Genomic DNA, 22305 nt, shown 5'->3' with positions numbered 1-22305 from the left:
CAGCTCCCTCAGCTGCTCCTCATAAGACTTGTGCTCCAGACCCTTCACCAACTTTGTTGCCCTTCTCTGGACACACTCCACCACCTCGATGTCCTTGTAGTGAGGGGCCCAAAACTGAACACAGGACTTGAGCTGCGGCCTCACCAGTGCCACATACAGAGGGACAGTCACTTCCCTGGTCCTGCTGGCCACGCTATTCCCGATAGGGTGCTATTGGCCTTCTTGGCCACCTGAGCACACTGCTGGCTCATATTCAGCTCTCCATTGACCAGCAGCTTTAACAGATTTTCTTTGATGAACTGATCCACTCCCTGCTTCAGACTATGCTGAAACATACTGCACCCAAAACAGGCTACGGCTGTCAGTGCCACAAGTCTGCTCACACTGCATGAAATACCTCTTCTGGTTTTGAGCCTGCTTCATACCAGGTTCCTTTAATGCACTCTTCTTCTTGAACTAGAAGAGACAGCAAGAAATGATCCATACACACTCTTTACCAGATGCCTCATGATTTTATAACCCTGCTTTCATCCAATCCAAAATTCATCCAGTGGATTAAGGGACTTGATTTATCCTTACTACGAGACTTTTTTTTAGACATGTTTTATCAAGTGCCATCCCTCTGCTTTTAATGATTAGCAAGAGTGAATTAAGCAGGGTCTGCATTACCGACCTCTAGCTTTTGTGTACTTACCTATTGCTTCAGTAGTGTTCGACAGCTGCTGCAATTTTGGCATCAGAGTCTACTTACAGCAGTTCTGCAAGGCTCTTTAAGTGCAGAAGTCTGCACAAGTTGATCGCACTCAAACTCCGAATTCCTGAAGAGACCTGAAGGAGACGGGCCAGAGTTGATCTTGAATGCACTTCAATGAGAAGGGTAAGTAAGGATCACTCCTCAGTAGGATATGGAAATAATGTGATTTGATAGTAACTCTGCTTGAAACCACCACTTGATTCAAAGGAACAAGACCTTAGGAAAAGTTCAGTGTGGCTTAAAAAAAAAAAAAAAAAATCAGGGTGATTTTCTAACAGAGTTTCTTTTGAGCTGCCAAGGAGCAATGGCTCTTAAAATCTGTAAATCTGCTGCCCCTACTTTAGGACATAGAACAGGATTACCGATGGGCCAAATTTCTTCCTGGTACACAGCAGAAAAGCTCCACTCTTAAGAATTTTGCCAAGACTCACTGCTATTTTTGCAAAGAATACCGCATTAGGGATATTGATGTGCTATGAAATGCCAAGTTAAAATGTGCTACTATTCTTAAAATAAATGACCAGTACCTTATTTGCTGCCAGTGTTTATCTGCACAAAAACCCAAAACACATTCATCCCATGGGTTGTTCCATTTATTAAGGAGCCTTACATTTTTGCTCGCTCACACAGACTTGCAAGTACTTGAGAACTGCATTTAGTGAAGAGCAATGATTCAGTCTAGCTTAAGTGACAGATCAAGATACTCCAGCTACTGAAGTCTAGTAGATGCTATGGAAAACTATACCTGTTATACATGAAGTGTATAGTTCTAAGAGTTCTATAGAGCATATTGAAAATTGGCATAGGATCTCCAATGGCAATGGTTACAGAAAACAACTGTCTCTTACACTGAAGAGCTGGTGGATACGCTATCTTCACAGCTGTATCAAGTTCACAGAAGAGTACTTACATTTCCATCTACCTGTTGAGATACATATGGACTATGTACTTATTCTGCAGCTAAGCTCATGCAATAAGATACTCCAAATTTACTGGCACCAGAAGTTTTATTATTACAAGCAACACAAAAGCAAACACAAGAAATTTTGTTTTATCCCACAACTATCATTCTCATTGTATATTATTACCATTTTTAAATTATGAATTCACAAACTAAGGCAATGCAAAAGATGCAAGACATTACATAAGAGCAAAGAGTGATGAAGTAATATTCCGACAATAACTTATGATCAATTATGAGAAACTAATTAGAAATTTATTGTAACAAATATGAAAGAATCAAATATTGCTCCAATGTAGCCACCTAAGTTTAAGTACAATTGTGCAGAGTGAGGCATAATTCTTGTAATCATTAAATTTTTTTCATTAAAGTATCCATGATTGCAACCATCCATACTTACAGAATATTTTTTTATTTTAATAAATTAAGAAGGATCCTGATGCTTAGAAACCTTCAGAAAATAGAACAGAATTCAAGTTAAAGCATAAGAGAGGACAGAAGTAAATAAAGCATTACTCTTGCTACAAATAAGGAATTTTAGACCAAGATTTTTAAAGAGAGTGTTTTCAAAATTGTCTACTTCCAAATAAATTTAGGCCATTAGCTCTACTCTAATTTCTACGAAGCTTATCCCGTGGCCAAGAATTTCCTGCAAAATTCAGTTGTAAGAAGTTATAAGAAACATCACGTCATCTGACAGAAGAGATGTCTATACGAGCAAATGACTATGTTCAAATGCATAGAGTCTTTTTTTTAAACAATACAAATTCTGGCCTGGCTGGGAAATCTTGACACATACAGTAGATCTTGTCAATGAGTATTAAACAGAAAAGAAATGGGGTCATGCTCTGTGACCTAGGAAGGGCTGGTTTAAATGAAGAATGCAGTAGGTTTAATTTTGCAAAATCTTAGTTACAAAATGTCAGTGATTACTACACTTAGGTTAAATGCAAAAATAAAGCATACTAAATAACCCAAGGCACATTTTTCAATGCAGTATATTTATGTCCCTCCTCCATTGTAAATTCATTTATTCCAGCATACCAGTGATCTTAGTAACTCATTTAAATCGTCAAAGCTCTCCTGTATTCCTAAATGCGAAACATAAATCATAGCTCCAGCTCCAGACCAGCGTTCACCAGAGCATTCCAACTGCTCAAGATGCACCACACTTTAAAACCTTGCTCATGAGACATATTCATTTTACAGGCAGGAGCTGAAATGACATCACACAGTCTATAAGCCAGCTGGAGGGGGCCATCCAGACTTTGCCCTGACGAATTTTTTCTGGCTTGAATTTAGAAGACACATCATAGATTACATACTGAGTGCAAAATCTCTGGTCAGAAGTAGATTCTGCATGGTAAGCCACCGTGTTGACTGTCTGCGTCACATCACTGTCTGGTTTTGGCTGCCTAACCAGAATTTGTCCTCCTGCTGCTTTGACCAACTCCACAAGATCACTCTTCTGGTGATGCTTGAAAGATCCCAAAAAATAGAAGTAGCATCCATCAAACAACTTGGGCAACTAAGTGGAAGAAAAAAATAAATAAATAAATACATACAGGACTTCACAACTGAGCACACAGGAAAAAAGTGGAAAGGAACAATCAGTGCCTACAAAAAAATACAATTTAAAGTGACCAACACTTGAAACTAGAACAGTAACTTAACATGTAAGGTCCTCAGTATAAGTATGCAACCAAGAAAAGCTTGCTTACATGGTAAGTTCTTGCTAACGTTCAAATATTTTCCAGCACAACAGGGTTTACTTATGAGCTAGGAATATTTACAGCTACTGTTAAAATACATTTAATGGATTTCTCCAGTGTAATCCAGAAAGTAACCAGAAATTAATCCAGTTAGATATAAGAGTGGTCCTATATGGAAACAAGAAGTAATAAAAATATTTTTCTTTCAACTATCAGATAATTTCAACTAGGTTCTAAAGTTGAGCAGAGAAGGCCAAAGCAGCATCACTTCCCGTCCCGTACAACTTCTTCCACGAATGTAATAACAGCGCTCCCTCTGACAAGGTTATAGCAACATATCCACTGATAGAGAAAAATGACAGCTTTATGGGTGTTCGCAGTTCTTTCAATCACCTTGCACATAATCAAATTTCTCTACAAGACCACATTAAAATTTTACATCTACTGAACCTGCACATGTGGCAAAGGGCAAAAACGCATGAACCAAAGGTCATTAAGATAATCTGTCTCAAGCAATAAAACCCACCAGCTGTTCTCTGTTGAGCCGGCTTCTTTGTGGGCCACCTTGGATTTCATACTTCTCTTCTTGTTCTCGAACTGTGGTTTGTAGACAGGCATGTACCCCTACAAAAACCACAATAAGGAAGGCAAAGATTAGAGATCCCATGTTTTAACAGAGGCTTGCATGTCATTTTAGGGACTAAAGAGCTGCACTAAAATAAAAGGACTACTCACAATGCACAACATAGCATCAAAGCTTGTGTGCTTTAGCAATTTGCTTTTAAACTTGAAAAAATTTACAACAGCGGCTGAAGATGCAAGTTAGATGGAGAGAAGCAATATCACACTAAAATCACTGCTGTAAACACTAGGAATTATTAGCTTTTCCTCTTACCCACTAAAGGTCAACCACTTAATGTCAAATGTCAAATTGTTGATCATTTGGGAAGCTTAAAGCCAGCATGTAGAACCAACTCCGCAGTTATGAAATGGAAGCAATTGCCTGATAAAGAGCAATTACAAAGCAAGCACAAAGCTGTTTCCGAACAGCTATGGCCTCAAATAACAAATCAGATGGGATTTCAAGGTCTCCAAGATCAGCACAAACCGGAGATTTATGCTAGGGTTTAACAGTGGCATTCATTTTTGTTACCACTGCTGCATAATGAGATTGTCTTTTAGAGTCAATGTGTTTTTACATTGTTTTAAGGTTAGTTATTTTTTCCAATACCGAATGCGCTGATGCTAAAGTATCACTAACATCAGTTAAACGTACTACCTGACCTCACTTTGGAAAGAGAAATTGCTGTGGTCACCCATTCAAGGATGGCACATTTTGCACTCATACATACATTGCACTCATTAATAAAAATTACCCAAGAAAGTAAGTTTGCAAAGCTGATTTTGAAAACTGTTCCATGAGGATTTACAATGTTGTCAAGGTTGTAACTTTTAAATTAGGACCTCACTCCGTGCACAGCATTTCTTATCAAGCAACTTATTTCTACTGTGCAAATATGAAACCCACAGTATTAAAAAAATACAAGCTAAACAAAATCAGAAGTAAAATGCAGGGGTTTGATCCTAAAAAGGAAGAAAGCACAAGACTACGAAGAGAAGTATCACTGACAAAAGTACTGAGATACCATGGCAGCCAATAGATAGGAATATCTAATCTAGAGAGATCTTGAAAGCCAACTGTTAGCAATTTACCACCAGTTCATACAAACTCACAAAATGCAATGGGAATTCATATGTTAGTTACCAGAAGTCCTCCAATGTACTTAGACCAAAAAAGATAAACCTATACAGAAAACCACAGCTGGTTGAACACTATGCCAGCATATATCTCCCTCCGTGTACAAGTATTGGGTTGATAATTTGCACTTGTTCATTCCTTCAAGGAAAATTAACATGAACTTGTACAAAACTAGAAGGGCAACCTAATCATGTATTTTCCAGAAAAGCAACCTGCATATTCATTATTGATAACAGCAATGAATACGGGTAACTTATTTTCAAAGTACTCATGACTCAAAAATAAATCTAAAAGTTATTTCAATATTTTTTTATCATCACAACTCAACAAGACTTCCTGTGTCAATTTGCCTCTAACTTACACGGCTATTCTTTCCTTCCAAGAAAACACAGACGTTAATGGGTGCCACTTACAACAAAGGAAAAACCATCTCATTTAGTCTTAAGAACAGAACCATCCGTTCATTAAGAGCATGTTTTATTTCAATCTACTATCAAAAGCTCAATTTCAAGGACTTTCACTACGGAGCTGAGGTTTTTATACAATGAGTACATCGCAAATTGAGCATCTAGTGCCAGCATCTGTAAATGAAGCAAATTTGATACAAAAGTAGTAAAAGATTGAATGAATACAAAAGACTATGATGTGTTTTTGTACTGTTACTTCCCCGAAAAAAAAAAGTAATGAAAATGACTAATGTTACTGGAATGTCTAATTTAGCAGAAAATGCAAAATAGGTTATGTCTGTTTTGCCTACATGTCTGTCCATTTTACACTGCCAAGTCTCCCGAGGAATCTGTATGCCTCAAAGTTCTTTGCAACACGTAATGACAATCCTCCATGAGAGCAAGAAGAGAGACCCATCTACATGTGTCCTGTTTTCATTGTATCTATAAGAACCACAAGATAAACATGTTTCCTTGAAAACTGGAAATATGCAAACAGACCATTTGTCTAGCCAGTGTCTGCATGATCAGCATTCTCATTAATTTTAACTTATCTTAACCAGCTAGAATCAGAACAGATCTGTGCCTTAACAGATTTATGGCACAAAAGCTATGTATTCCAGATAGGATAAAAAGCCCTGAACGTAAATTCTCAGTGCCCAGGTGTTTCTCTTTAACATAAAAACTGTTACTTAACATAAATATGTCACTTAACATAAATATGTTAAGAGGCAACACTGTTAGGCCTACACACACACAACTTTGTGGAGCAACAGACTCTGTATGGTTTTTGGTGATGGAAAAGTAGTACATTTTCAATTCCTGAATATATTTTTCATGCAAGATGTAGAAGCAGAACTTGCTCTGACTCATGGGTCCTGTCATATTTGATAGATAAGAACAAATGTTTTTTGGAACCGTTGTGCTCAGGAACATTTCAAGCAGTCTCGTCTAAAACTTTGTCTACGTGCAGGTAGCAAAAGAGGAAAGAAAGTCATTGAAATCCTCAAGCTCAGAAGAGGCGGTGCTTCAGGCTTCAACATACTTCATGGTAATCTTACCATCAACAGCACAACTAATCCGTACTAAGAGTGTCACTTGGAAAGAGACAAGACGACACAGGGTAACAGCAAAAGGAGAGCCCTAGGCACAACAAAATGTGGCAAACGGCATGTCATGTGTCATCAGAATCGTGGTCTAGCTATATTTTTTTTTTTTCCCAAAAAACTTAGACAGTTAGCAACTGATGTTTGAGGAAGGTGCTTAGAACCCTAAGGTGAACAGTCAAAGAATACCTGTCCACGGAGGAAGGCTTCCTAACTAGAAAAAGGAAGCTAAAATAATTTAAGTGATAGAGGTGAATATGTCCTTTAACTGCAGACTTTGTTCAGACTGATTTCTTCCTGAGTTGCTCATTTCTCTTCAGCAACTCTTGCATACTATAAAGAGATTTTTGTATTAAAGAGTTAAAGGATTCACATACTATAAAAAAAAATCAGCAAAACAAAAAAAGGGAAATACGCCCTTGTTCTCATATCTGAGATAAAATGACAGAGGGCTCAAGCTGTGTTTCTACCTAATTCATTATCCATTTCTCTAAACAAAAGGTTATTTGCCCATTCTTTTTCCCCCTCTCCAGACAAAACTTAGTGTCAAGTCACTTGGTGCTAGATCACTAATTCTGCATTATCATTTTCAGATGCAGTGACTCCAACTGGATGCAATAGTCTAAGTGAGGTTCTCGGAGACGGCATAATCAGTTTTGGTTGCGTTACACTGTCATTTGGAGGCACCAGGCATGTACAAGTTTTATCATTCTTCTAATAGATGGTACAACTACGACAAGATGACCTTGTGCTAAAAAACCTCAATTTCACGCTTAAGAGTAGGGATGCAAGCAGAAGATTAGAGCATACTGTAGGCCCTTCCGATTTTTTTCTTTTTTTTTCCACAGCTAGGGATTTTATTTTGACACCTGCGTGCTAAGCTGAGTTCACTCAGTAAGCCCAGATCTTTTTCTTGAGTAGGTATTATTAATTTTAGAGCTGCTAACGTGTATAAGTGGCTGGATAACATGACAGTTCCCTTTTAATAGTCTCTCCATCCAACTGAGTGTCATCCTGATTAAAAGGACATATAAAAGGAAATAAAATTCCATACTGTACTCAAAGGTATATCACTTCACTACTTTTACAGGGACATTTCCAGAAGCTCTGTTTACCTTACATCACTCCTGTTTAAGTCAGAGGTATAGTGCCCTTTGACTTCAAACAGGAACCATGTTAAATTGATTCCCAGAACTCCTGAGATTACAGACTCTCATTTATTTAGCACTGTATTGAAAAGCCACCAGTAAGAACTTGATGCCAAGACACTGGTCAAATGAATGGACTGAAAAAAGGAAATGCTATTATCCTAATTAACAAGTGATCAGGACACCATCAATACTATGCCATCTCCCTTCTGAAATTAAGATGGACATCTTAAGTACTTATGCAAAAAAAGTTTAAGAACAGGACAATCTCTGAAGGACAAGGACATCCTTAAAGAAGCTCTCAGAGGAAGTAAACCTACTTTTGAGAGGACACCTGTAATTTTAGAAGGGGGTAGAGATCAGGGTTACATTGTTTTCCTTCCCACATTTGCAGTCTGTGCATTCTTTACAGGCACGTCTGAAAAAAATCTAGTCTGTTCTGTTATAAAATAAAATAAAACCATTCAACTTACTCAGGATCTCAGCCAATCTTGATTTATTCCTTGGTACTATTGCCAATAGGAGCTGTGGACCTTCTAGGTTTGAGGTTTATCAAGTTTACTCATTTAACGTGTTCTCTTCCCTAAAGAGAAGAGGGTGATTATTGCAACTATGCTTTAGCGGCCCTCTAGTTTAATCACAGTAGTTGGATCAATTACCCGCAAAAGGGTAAGAGTTGTACCAAGGCAAGTGGCAATTTTTCCTTTTCACATGGACCAGAGCTGTTTTGCAATGCCCAGTTCAAGTGTGCAAGCACTCACTAATAAAGCTTGCCTGACAGAAGACCACACTGGGGCAAGATTGCATGTACACAGGGGTCATGCAAAGTTCTTCCCTAAAAATGCAGAACACTAGAAATGTGAAAGCCTCTTAAATAGCTGATTTCACACTAGATATAAACAAGATCATTTGCACCAAATTCTAGCAAAAAAGAGAGCCTGCATTAAAGTCCCTAGAAAATATTGCAGAAGAAGGTTTTAGCTTAATACAACTGCATTTTAGCTTGATGCCACCACATTTGGCAAGAAGAACACTGCTCATTTTTTTCCCCTCATTAGCAAGATCAGTAAAGCATCACTACTTACACCGATCCTTATTACTTCACTGAACAGCTGCCCCTACCTTCTCACCTTCTGGTATATAAGGAGCAAAGAGGTTAAAAGGGTGCCCACTCTTAACGGTATCGTTAATTGACCTTTGATACGACTGTAGCTACTAGTACTGGAAATAAAGAAATCATTATTTGCAAAATTTAAGATCAGAGCCCTATAATCCTTATTCATGTAAGTCTTATTGGTTTATAATGAAACTAACTGCATCAGCAAAAACAATTTAAACAGGATGAAGTACAAAAAGCGCTGGTTGCCAAGAACAAGTTGTAATCACCCACAGATACCCAGAGGTAGCTCTCAGTAACTCAATTAGCCTTAGTGGAGTTTTGTTGGATTTGCATTAATAAAGCAAAGAGCAGGGGTTAGTCCCAAAAATCTCTTAGAACAGCTAAAAGTAATTTAGAAATACAGGATAGCAACAAAGAAGATAAAATACTACATATCCAGGATCCAGTAGAGATTGCAACTGAACCTTCCTCAGGTCAGTCTGCACTGGGTTTTAAGACTTACATGCAGATTGAGTAAAGCTTGATGATATTATTTTCCTAGAAAAGGAAGAAATCTGGACTGAGAGAAAGCCTTAGGGGAACCTGGCATGGCTAGCTTCAATTTGCTTTCATCAACAGCATTACTGGTCTCTACTACAGCACAGAAAAGAATTTTTATACTGTCTCTTACATTCTTGTAAAGTAACTTTAGAATCACAGATTTTCATGGCGTGAGGTAGAGATCTCATTTGGTGAAATAAAAGCAGTCCATTTTCCAACACACAGAAATGACACAAGATGCTGCAGAGACTAAAATGAATCTGCTTAAGAATGGTAATTAACAAGTTAATCCAGGTGATATTTATTAAACATGATGGAGCAGATGTTTAGGAAGTCCTTAAACATCAATTCCCAGAAGCCAGGAGCATGTAATATGAAAATCATTACTTCACTTAAAAAATCCCAAGCATCATATCTTCTTTAAGAAACCACTATTTGCCACTGCTGTTTTCTAAACTGATCAAAGTGACTGGAGGCAGCCTATCCTAAGGTGCAGAGGTCAGGTTAAATTCCACTGGAAGTACTCATTCTGTGGATCCCGTCACATGCTTTTAAATAAATGAGGTAATATTTCCCATCCTTCTCCTTACAATGGGCTTCCTTAATGCAATGTTTTCTTCAAATCAGAAGTGAATTAGAGCAAAAGGACTCTCTAAATACGAAAAACTGAGTATCTGGATGACACAGAACAGAGGGAACAGTGGACACATGGTTTCTTTTTCCTCTAGACCTTATTTCAAACCAGCCCACTTCCATCTCTGCAGTCAAAGGCAAACACACATTTAAGACATTCTTGCCCCCATTTTCTCCTCTGCAAACCCCAGCACCTTCACAGTCTAAATTTGTGCCAACTTTGAAGTGAAACTGTTTCCCTCCTCCTTTCCAGGAGGTGCAGACACTGTGGGAGTGCAGAAGTTCAGACCCTGTTGACATGAAACACTCCCCTCAGCTGTACACCCAATACAACTAGCACATGCATATGCACATTAGATATTTCTACCACCTCCCACAGAGCTGCGAGTCCTTTTGTAGAAGGAGGCAGTTGAAGAAAGTCTCCAACTGCAAAACAAGCATGAAACCCCAGTGATCAAAAGTTTTGAGCTGTTTTAAGGAGGCAGGGCTTTGCTGAGTATCAGCCTGTTATCTAAAAGATGTTCATGCATGGCAGAGAGACAGTCCAGTCTGAGAAGCAGTCAGCTCAAACAGCTTTGCACTTGTCTTGTCTAATAGCCTAAACAAGAATGGGCATATTGCTCCAAGAAATTCAGAAAGATGTTTTCACCTTGAAATGTCAGTCATGCAATCCCCTAGCTCTTCCAAGTCAACTCCCAGTTGTTCCGAATCCTTAGAGGAAAAGCAGGGTTTTTTTGCATTCTTTTAAACGATCAGAGCTGAATCATTGCTGCTGCTCCAGGTAAGCAAAGCAAGGGAAGGAATAAGCAATCAGATGCTTAAAATTCTTCCAGATGCTTTGCTGCAAAGACTGACACAAGCTTGTTTCGATGCATATCGTTACTGAGATCATTTTTCATTCCCTGTTTTAACAGATGACAATCAGTTTAAGAAAAAACAAGCTGAAAAGCTATTAAAGGCTTCTGCTGGTTTTAATTACACTATTCTATCCTCTACAAAAAGCATAGAGGAAATACAGCGATACTTGAATCTTTGTCTCAGCCTACTTGCAGAAGGATAATGATATGCTACTTTGTGCCCTATTACCGTCCCAGAAATAATGAAGGCAATAAAATAATGAAACCAATGAAAGATATGGCCAAGGGCAAGGACCACAGTGACAACAGTGTCTCAATTGAATTCTAAGCTGCTTTGAAAGTGGGTATGTTGCTGACAGGGTATTATATATGGAAAACACGGAACGGCAACTGGTAATGTGAAACTTTTCTGCTGTAAAGATCCGATATTGCTCAGTGGTGACATCCATTCATCCTAATCTTCCACCTGAAGACAAAAGGGAACTCCAAAACTGAAACTATATATTTAGATCTTGGGTCTCTTAATACTTAGAGGCCTTAGATATAGCTCAAACTCTGCTGGAAAATTCCACATTACCTCTCTACTGATACTAATGGATGCTATATCTGTGTGTATAGACACATGTAAACAGAAGTATCACAGAATTATACAAGAGAAGGAAATTGCTTTTTATTAGAGAAACACAGCTTGAAAGCCTGCTATAACAGAAGAGTTAATATAAGAAATACACCCTTAAATTAAATATTTTGCAAGCATGCGATGTTTTTTAAAAAAAGTAGTATAATTATGTGTAGACTATAAATATAACTTTAGAAATAACAATCAAATGCAGCTTACCTTGTAGTAAAAAAAATTGAAATACTCACTTATGCATAGTCAGCATTTCATTAAGTGCTACACTGAGCTTTGTTTTTTCAAATATTTCAGTGAACTTTTTGAACATGAATTTACTTTAAGTGAATGGTTTACAACACTGAACTATAAGCAACTCCTTCAATTTATTTGCAGTGGCTTTGACAGAAGCAAGCCAGAATATGCACACAATTCTGGAAGTTTATTTGCATCACATTTAAGGAAACTTATCCAAACAGAAGTCAAAAAGCCACAATAAATAAAGAGAGAAATTATGGAAAAGAAAATCAAAGACCTCTTTTTCCTAGACAAATGTTCCATCAGCAGGAGTCCCATTATTTGTTATAACAATCTTTAACTTGTAATGACTCTGAAGAAGACTAATAACAGACTGGTGGGAACAGATGGAGTGGTGCTGTTAATTATAGGCACTTAGCTGCATCAGACCCCATGAGTTATTACTAACATTTCCCACTAGGGAGGAGAATCACTCGCTTTTAAGTAGTATGTTGCTTACTAAGCTGGGAGCATTAGCAGTCAGGATTGTACTAATCAGTACTAACAACATAAAATAAAACTCAGCTGCAAACAAAAAAATATGAAAATACTCCCTGAATAACCCCCACATTATTTTATTTGTTTTTTCTTTTCCAATCGCTTCTAAATATAAAAGTTCTTCCACAAAGATTTAAACTCAGGTCTCACTAATTACATCTCCCTACCACTCAGCTGAAGCTTTCTAAGCATCTGACTAGCAAGAAGATAAAATGCAATAAAGGAAAACCACCCTAGCACGCATAAGAGAAGGCATGCAGACCTCCTGAACTGAGTGAAGCCAAGAACCTGCAAAGTGGTTCACCACAGAAACAGATTATTCAGTCTTAGTTAAACAGGGTATCATTACAGAGCACCTGCACACACCCTTTCCAATTACACAACCCAAACATTGCTTCTAGGCCTTATGAGTTTCCTTCTGCATCCCCACCTCCAAACAGGAAACCATCTCCCTTCTGCTTATCAACAAAGTGTCTGGAGGTTATTAAACCCACCTGCTTGCTTAAGTATAAACAGTATTTCTCCATGTTACATATTCAACAAGAAGCTACTCCTATTTGTAATAATCACAGTACAAAGACAACACAATGTTTTCCTTTTGGAAATGCTTGTAAGGCCACGAACAGAAGCCACTGCAGGCATTGCAGAAACATCTCTGTGAGGACACTAATTCAACAGACCCTTTATAAAAAGCATGGAACAAGTCCACTGGCTATCTGGAAGCCAAACACACACCCTGAAAGAGAGTCCAATGTTCAAAGAGTCTGATGATGTGCCTTATTTGAAAAACTACTACGCATCTTTTGAAGCTTTAAGCAGTGCCTTCATAAACATTAGTGACTGGAAAATTTAGACCATTAAAGAATCCTTATATTGTGATGTTTAGTCACACAGTAGAAAACTAGAATGAAATTTGTCTGTGAGTTTCCCATGGATAATTAACTCATTTGTAGAGTACTTATTAGCTAAAGGGACTTAGCCATAAAGGTCAAGGGGAAGAAGATGGCTTTTACAACTACTGTGAAAGGAGATACTAAGAAATACATTAGAAAGAATGAATAAAAAGCAGAAATTGGGGTGTAAGTCCACAGAACAGCTGTACAAAAAAGCACTCACTGTATAAAAACTAATTACAAATTGCATGAAAGACAACATCAAAACTACTTGCATGCTAAGGGGACACTATGCAAATAATCTTTCCTTGGAGGTTACTATTTTAATTGAAGAGCACTTCAGTCTGCAGGGCCTGTGCGTACAAAAATGGGTATCAAAAGTTACAAATACATTTGATCTGCCTGAGCCTGCGATTGCATAAATCCTGACAATTTTCTCAACAAATAGAGAACTTCAGTGGAAAGTACAAACAGGGGTTATGATCAGCTGACAGCCTAACTTTGGTTAGAAGTTATAACTTTCAACAGATCTCAACTTATATGTAGATAGGTAACACCTTACCTTCCTACAGGCCTTGATCACATACCCCAAGCAAGCAAAAGTTTCCTATCAATTTCAATGGAAACTGCTTATAAGAAATCCAAGAACTTAATAAATTCCTTCCTCCTCTCCCAGGATATTTTCAATAATCTTCCAAATCACTCTTAACGTAGCAATGAACAAATTCACTCCCCACTGATACTTAGGGTATGATCTACCCAATACATCTAATAATGAAATTCACACATTTGCCAAGGAAGGAGTAGTTGTATTTAATTAAATCTCTTGTCATTCAGGGGATTAAACACTTTATGTTAAGCTAGTATTGATATTAGGGCAGTTGTTGAAAAGGAAAATTTTCTCTGGAATCCCATCTACAGTTTCTGGTTAAAAAGCCTGAAGAATCCCATATATTTAATACTTACATTCAAACTTGAGGACCCAACATCCAGTCAGAACAGCCATCATACATTTGACAGTACTTGGCATTGGAACATCAGGGATAACAAGATGAGTTACTAGGAGAAAGATTACATGAGTAGAACTAAAAGCACATAAAAATCAGAACCATGCCTGGCTGAAAAGCAATCAATCACCATTTAAACAATAAACAGACTATAATAATTTATCAACCACTTTTCAGCACAAGTATGTGACTTTTGAGACTAAGATATAAGTAGAAGCACTATTACAAATTTTGTGGGTTTCAACATATACTTGCTGTGAAAAAGGGAAGCCACATTTTTATAGTTCTAATACTTAAATCTTCAAAGGAGGCTCTGGTTTATAGGATAGTATTTTTTTTTTCAATCCTTTTAAAGTTATATTCAACTTTGACAGGAATCTTACTATGGGATCTCACTGCTTTAACACAAAGCTAACAGAACTCAACTCAATTCTGGAGTAGTAATCAGAGTGTGAAAGATGGTAGGGGAAAATTACCTTAGCATTTCTTTCAGAAGCAGGAAAAGCAGCACTCTAAAGAAAAACTAATAGGAGGGATTAAGACAATGTTCCCCTCCTCAAAAGGGAACAAAAAAAACCCCCCAAGCCCCATAATTTGGCTCCATCATCTTAATGAAGAACAATATTTGAAGGAAGGTAGCATATGAGAAGAAATTTGGGAACTTTTAGTCAATGACATGCTCTTTCTAAAGGCACCATCTGCCTAAGACTCACTTCTGGAAGATAAAAACCTTACAGGATGTCTCTGATGAGCAGAGACCTTAAAGTTGGTAAAAGCAGTGTAAAGAGAAGAGTTCTTTGAGGAAGACTTAGGGATTATAAATAACAGACGATATACTGTCAAACTGTGGCTCCCCTAGAAGTCTCCTGCCTCAGTAACCAGGCAGGCTTTATAAGCATTTACATGCAACAACACACCATCATTCTACTACAGCTGTAATTCAGGGATTTCAGAAACTGCACTTATTAGGAACGATAAAAAAACCTGTTGCAGCTAGTATCTTAAAGGATAAAGTGCAGGACTGTAGCTACTTATATTTGGACAGAGACATTTCAACAAGATTACATACCTCTGCTGTTAAACTCAGTACACCTTCGAGCCTTCAGAACTGTTGCTAGTTTGGTCAGCAATTTCTGTTGCTCCAAACTAAGATTGCTCCCCAGTATACCAAGAGGTCCATCTCTTGGCTGGCTGGGGCTCAGCACCTGCATGAACAGAAAATCCTACAATAAGCTGAATGTTTGGGAACATAAAGAAAGCAACTAACTTGGTTGACAGATTCATTTAATAAGAATAAGCATTTTGAAAAACAATTCATGGCAAGCTTAGTGGACAGCGTCCATAAATAAGTCTCTATATAACAAACAACCTCTAGAGGAAAAGAGCTTGACATTAGAGGTACTTCATTTAGCTTATGCAAGGTACCAAAACAGCTTGTGCATCAGTTGTTTTTTTTGGTTTTGTTTTGGTTTGGTTTTTTTTTTTTTTTTTAAAAGACACTGGTGGCCACACATACAGCTGGTTGAACATTGTGTAAACAGCCTTGCTGACTGCAGTGTTGAAGGAGAAAAAAATTTCCCAATAAAGCAGTAAAGCCTCCTACTTTTAGTGAAGCATTACCAACAGATACACTACCAATATGTTGAGTAACCTATATAATTAACACCTGCATTTTCTTTTACTAAAAAGTCCCTGATACATTGCAGTCCTGGAAGTAACGAATGCCTAAGTTTTTTTATGCGGATACTACTAATGCAAAGTAAGAGGAGCTGCTTTCTCAACTGTTATGCTGACAAGGATGTGATACTTCAGCTCCTGGGTCTTCCTAAGTACTCCCAGATTCCATAGTAGAGACATACCTTTGAGAGCCAGTTACCCTAAAGCCTCAGGCTTTTGATCAAGTCATCCATACAAGCTGGTAACCATCCACTGGCACACATTCATCCCAAAGCAAATGCAAATACCGAGTGTTTCATTTGCGACAGAAGAGCTGCATCTTACATTCGCTACACGTGGGAGGAACAGTCATATCCTTGCCGATTTAGCTGCAACAATTTACTTTTGGCCAATGGGTATCTTATTACCTCAGTGAGAAGGGATCACAACAGGCTGTATACCCTGGAGTAGACTAGGACTGCTTGTAGCAGCAAGGTCAGTTTAATCATCACTCATTAGGAAGCACAAAGCATTTCACAATGCAGTAACTTGTTAAGTCTGAATACCCTGATTTTGGTCACAAGTCCTGAGAATTCTTCGGCAAAAAGGGGGAACAAACAAAAAACAAAACCCCAAAACAGTCTTCCAAAAACTGTTTTCAACTGATGAGCTGATATCTTCATTGATGGACAAAGGACAATACTGGAACAGCCTTTTAAAGGCATGCAAAAAGCACCTAGAGCAAAGACTGCTGCTGCTTTCAGCCAGTTTGGCAAGTAGAACAAATTTAAATATGCAGAAGAACAACAACAATAGCAAAGTTCAATCAACAATACTTCAGGAATAACACAGCATTCATTCTCCTATAATAAATCCACATTACAAGAAACATCCTTTGTTTTCCCAGAAAAAGTATAACATAGAATATCATAGCTTGTAAGTGTCTCACCTACATTCTAGAAATATTGTCCAAGTTAGTTTCCCAACCTATTTTAAATCTCCCTGTAAATGCAGGTGATGTACTGCACTTAGGTCCAAGCCTTCAATACTTAACAGGATGAACTTACATTTTTTTAAAAAGCAAAACAAAACACCCCCCCCCCACACACACACACACACTTACCTCAGAGGGTTGGTTAAGTGAAAATGATTCGTTCTTCACCGGTAACATTAGCACAGACTTCATCTTTTCACTTTCTGCATAGTCCACAGGCCGCAGACCAAATATATTACTGGCAAAACAAGCACAGATGGGTTTAAGTAAATAAAATGTGACTTGATTCTTAACTAACTGGGCACATTAGCTGGGTAGCTTTCCCTCCCACTTTCTTATTAATATGTAATTTCAGCTAAAAACCACTAAGCTTCAAGTAAGAATTGCATCCAAGACAGATGGATACTGAATTACAAGCTGCTGCATTCAGCTGAGGAGTAAGGGATGTTCAGAGCAGTATGTTCAGTTAAATAAACCACAGTCCTTGTTAAACTGTTTCAAGATGCACTTTGATATCATTCACAAGACCCAGAAATTTCAGCTTTAATCTTTCATTGCAGTCATATAACCAAGAAATGTATTTTTGGCTTACCCATTTGCCATAAAAGGCATGTCAGAAGATTCTACATACTGTGTTAAACATTGGAGCTTGATGTGGTTATGCTTTTATGGGAAAAGCTGTCTGCTTCCTACTTGGGAACTGAGACTCCCTCACGCTTCCAAATTTGAGCGTGCATCTCATTTTCCCTCAGTGTGCTGTTCCACAGAACACATTACAGCCAATTCATTCAAATTTTAGTTGGTTTGCCAATTTTGTTGAACACTGTTCACCCTATGTGGCACCTCATAGTTATTAGATATGCTTCAAGACCCCTTTCCTCCTCCATTCTTTTAACATTAGTCTGATAGATACGATTTGCTATAAACACAACATCAAGCACAGCCATGGCTTCTATCTCTTCTTCACGCAACTTCACAGCTGCAGGATGGTAGTGAGTGGAGGAAAGCTTGAAGCTGCAGAACAGGTATAATTGCTGTTAACAAACATGATCCTCTGCCAGCACTCTCGGGAAATATTCTGCTTGCTTTGCCCTTTGCAAGAATAATGGCTATTCCAGCTGATCCTCTTCTCCCCACCTCATGTAGCTCTGGCTCTCAAAAGGCATAATAAGAGCTTGTTATGAAGGGGAAGCTTGTCACTGAGAACAAAGCCCTGACTCAGTATCTGAAATCCAGCAAGCTTAGTCATCAAACAATGAAACATTTAAAGAGGTCAAAAAACCACTGCATCTTCGAAGCGCTGTCTCTTAGTTAGCCACGCGTTCCTGTGCAGAGTAGGAATCTAGGAAGCTTTATAGGGAATTCCATGTAAGGCCATAACCCAATTCAGCCCAAAGAGAAACTCAAATCATTAAGTCTTCACTCTGACTTAACTGGGGGCCTTTGGGCAGTGCAAAGCTGAAAGATGCATCTGACCTTAGCACCTTTCTATGCTCCTCACTGAGCACTGCTCACTAACATAGCCTCTTGGGAAAACAACAATCCACAAAAATCCCACACAGAATATTCTGGGATGGTATTTTACAATTGCTAATTTTACAGTATTACCAACCCGAAGCTCTTCTGTGTTACTAATGAGCAAAGAGCTAGCATAATACAAATTCTGCAGACTAAAAGATAATTGGTTAAATCTCAGCCCAGTCCTGGGAGTTGCAGCCCATTAAATATTGTCATGCTGTTCCTGCTTTGTCATGCATCATCAGGGAAGCTCTTGCCCTTTCTTTAAATAAGGGGCCATATTCGACTCAAACTGCTGCAGGACAGTTCCTTTGAACAACACATTCAGAGAGGGGGAAAAAAAAATTATATGTATTAGCACATACACCAGAATCACCTTTAGACTAGATGGCTGACCTCTTGCTGTGAACTAAGCAGGGGGAGGAAATCACTGTATGTCAGCAGCAGAGGTTTGGGAGTGTCTCCCCCCCCAGGTCACAGCAAGATCCTTAACTGTTTGGAAAAAAAAAAAACCAAAACCAACAAACAAAAAACCAAACCTCATGAATGTTTACCATAGATAAATATATAGGCCACCACAGTTAAATACAGAGCACTTTTTGCCAATTAAATTGTACGAATAAGAGCTCCAGATACCCCCTCTGTATTCACTTGATTTTTTTTTTCTCCATTTTTAAGATCATTTCAGTTGCTTCTTACCAGTGTGTTGCAAAGTGCTATCCCATCATTATGCAGCATTGAAGAATTAATGGCTATTCGTGGGATGTTAAGGTGGCACAGTTAAAGTAAAATGTGACAAACTTGGGAGCTCAGGTCTGAAAACAGGAACACCAGCCCAAGGGATGGGTTTAAGAGTTTTGAATATTTGCAATAAAGCAGCTTGTTGAGCTTAAAGAAAGTGAGAAAAAGTAGCTGAAACAGGAGAAAAGAGGGTTTACAAAATAAAAACTAAGACAAAGAACACATTCAGACCACAGATTTCAAGTATGGTAATATATATAATATGGTAATATTTCGAGTATATAATTTACACATCCTTTTCCAAAAAAAGGATGAAAACCAGGTTTGTTCTTTTTAGTTAGGCACCCACTAACCACCCAAAAAGCAAGTAATCATTATCAGACCTTGCCCAGTCTCTGTTGGGCTGTTACAGTTATCAGTGCAGTTACTTGAGGAACCGTCTTTACTATATTAGGAATGTATATTATTTTTAACCCTATGATCAGGATCAAGGGCGAGATCTGTGCAGCTACAAGAACACCAGTAAGGCACAGGAATGGGAAACAGAGGCTTTTTGGCAAAGACATGTGCCTAAATCCATCTTTATTCAGCCAAGTTGAACAAGAGAAATCATCCGCCTTGTTCAGAGTAAAAAAAAAAAAATAAATTTTTTTTGATCCAGTTTGCAAAACAAAATTAAGCAGGACATGCACATTAGGTCCACCCTAACACACACACACAGCACTCTTAGAAATATCAATAACTATGTTTATGTGCTCCTACTATAGGTCTGGATTTGTTGAGAATGGGTCCAGTGCACGTGACTGCTTAACACAACTTCCACACTCAGAAGGAAGACGGACACAATTGTTTCTACATGAGAGCAGTAAGTGTCTCTGGTGCTTAAGCTAGAATACCAGGTCTCTAAGACATACTTCTTTCTACCAGAATGCAAGCGGGCTTTTTGCAAGTTGTTTTAAACACTCAAGAGTCAGATGTATCCTTTGATGCAAGCAGTCTCCTATTAGTCAGTCATCAAGGTACTGAATAGTCAGTAGAGGGCTCTTACAGCTAGAACAAATTCCAATCAAAGAGCAGGATGTCTGTGCTGAGAACAAAGATGAGCCCAATGAAGAGCAACTCAATGTAATCTGCTGAGTATGACTTTACATGAGATGACAGATGATATCTTAAGGACTGACAGATCAAAGAACTTCTTATGAAGAGCTTTAGAAATGGGATTCAGTTCATGGTGCAATATCGCTGAAGTCCTAGGTAAAAAGACAACAGAGGTTACCACTGTAGTCAAAAAGAAACTTAACAGCTACCTGCCAAATGTTTCAGTAAAGTTTCAGGAAATAAGCAACCAGAGGAGAGAAGATAAATAAGGAGACACATCCTTGTCAATTCTTTAGAAGCCCCAAACTTTCACATCTTTTGATACAAGCAAACAATCACTATATAATAGTTCGTAATGAGGAGTTTTAAGCTACTCCATTTTGACACCAGAAGTTATTTGCTGTTCCACAGCTTAGCATAAACCAACTTTTACCCCAGCCCCACAAAAAGAGTTCAGTATTGAATGGAAGTCCCACCAACCACGTCCCAGTGCAGTACTGTAATCACTAATTCCCATATGAAAATCTGACCACTTTGGGGGTCTCCAGTCAGCGCCCATATTTCGAGAGTGTGGTAAGCAGAAATCTGTTTTGAACCTAACAGAAGGAAAAAAATTTAATCTGTGTAGCCATAAAGACCGTCTTAGATATCCAAACAGGGCCAGGGTTTTAATTAACCTGCTGTCAGCAGGAAGTTAAGCATACTGTCTTGCACTTCAACAGCAAAGTCCCGCTCTATCTTGACTTAGAAAACACAGACAAAATTATGTCAGTGTCAAAGGTCTAATGCCTCCTGGAATTAACTGCAGTTTGTCATAGTTTTCACCCCTATGCCATTCATAATTGAGGGCCACGGTCTATCCCTAAGCATTCCCACAGGTTTGTTGAGAATTGGACTCACAGCTACTCAAAGACAGCTAACACCTAAAGAATTAGGGCAACACAACAATTTTTACTAATGCTAAACTTCTCGTACATGAAGAACTGACAAGAGAGCCCATTTGAGTGAAAGCATTTACGAAGTACTGTGAAATTGCAAATGCACAGATCTAATTTTTCAAATCACTTGGCTTGCTGTGAAGCAAGGAAAAAAGACAGAATTCAAGACTGAGCACATGAAAAAAAGCTATAAAAATATAAATTAGCTATGTGTAGGAGATTAACTTAAAAAAATTAACTCGACCAGCAGGACAATTAATAGGTCCACTGGTCCATATAATATTTTTCATTTGTAGTTCGTATTTTTCCCAGTCAGTGAAAACTTGGCATGGCAAATAAAGTGCCACAACTATTAAATCTTACAGATTTCAAAAAAAATTTTTTGCCAGGGAATACTGATATCCCAGGATTGCTTTTGGCAAAAGAGGTAGTTCTCATCTGTATTCACTTGGTGCAAAAGATATGTAGCTGCTTCATATTACATAGTTACTTCTTAATGCACTATGTATTAACATGTAAGGAGAAAAAACTAGCCCGAAAGACACTTGGAATGAGATGTACTTGATGGGTCTGTGAACCTGATGATCTAAATCTGAAATTGTGAAGTCTCAGCTCTCTGATGGCTAGGATTATGCTAATATCTGTGCACATCATGAATTGAGGTCCACTAGAAAGCAGCTGTATTTGCTCCCAAATATATCTTACATCCCTCCACAGACCAGTGGATCTTATCTGCCTCTGGGCCTGCAGTCAGTAAATATTGCACATCTTTAAAAAAATATTTCATCTTGCACAATTGAGTATCATACTAAATTTCAAAACTACTGCTCTAAGCAGGCTATTCAACACAAGCTCTGTTTTTATTCCAGTAGATTAACTCTCCAACACACAAGGGACATTAAGACACAAAACTGAGTTAATTCTACGGTCAAAACAGCAGCAAGACATCAGTCACTTTTGTGAGGTTTCATGCTATATAATTCATAGTGTCCCAAGTAACATTTGAATACATTTAT

At 38.1% G+C, this 22305-nt stretch overlaps 1 protein-coding gene across 1 annotated transcript in view; it reads right to left on the bottom strand.

Annotated features, from left to right (window-relative positions):
* Positions 1-2913: 2913 nt before the first annotated feature.
* Positions 2914-22305, bottom strand: part of BARD1 (BRCA1 associated RING domain 1) — a gene marked incomplete at both ends in the record, with an annotated part of 44645 nt that continues 25253 nt past the window's right edge. Inside the window, 5 exons of the mRNA XM_082313971.1 lie at positions 2914-3243; positions 3954-4051; positions 14304-14396; positions 15414-15543; positions 17124-17232. Of these exons, the coding sequence (XP_082170097.1) occupies positions 2914-3243; positions 3954-4051; positions 14304-14396; positions 15414-15543; positions 17124-17232 (760 nt within the window). The remainder of the gene's footprint in view (positions 3244-3953; positions 4052-14303; positions 14397-15413; positions 15544-17123; positions 17233-22305) is intronic.

This window comes from Platalea leucorodia (assembly GCF_965183815.1).
Source record: "Platalea leucorodia genome assembly, chromosome: 5".
Taxonomy (NCBI): Eukaryota; Metazoa; Chordata; class Aves; order Pelecaniformes; family Threskiornithidae; genus Platalea; species Platalea leucorodia.
Note: the sequence above shows the minus strand (reverse complement) of the source record. Positions and strands in the feature narration are given on the sequence as shown.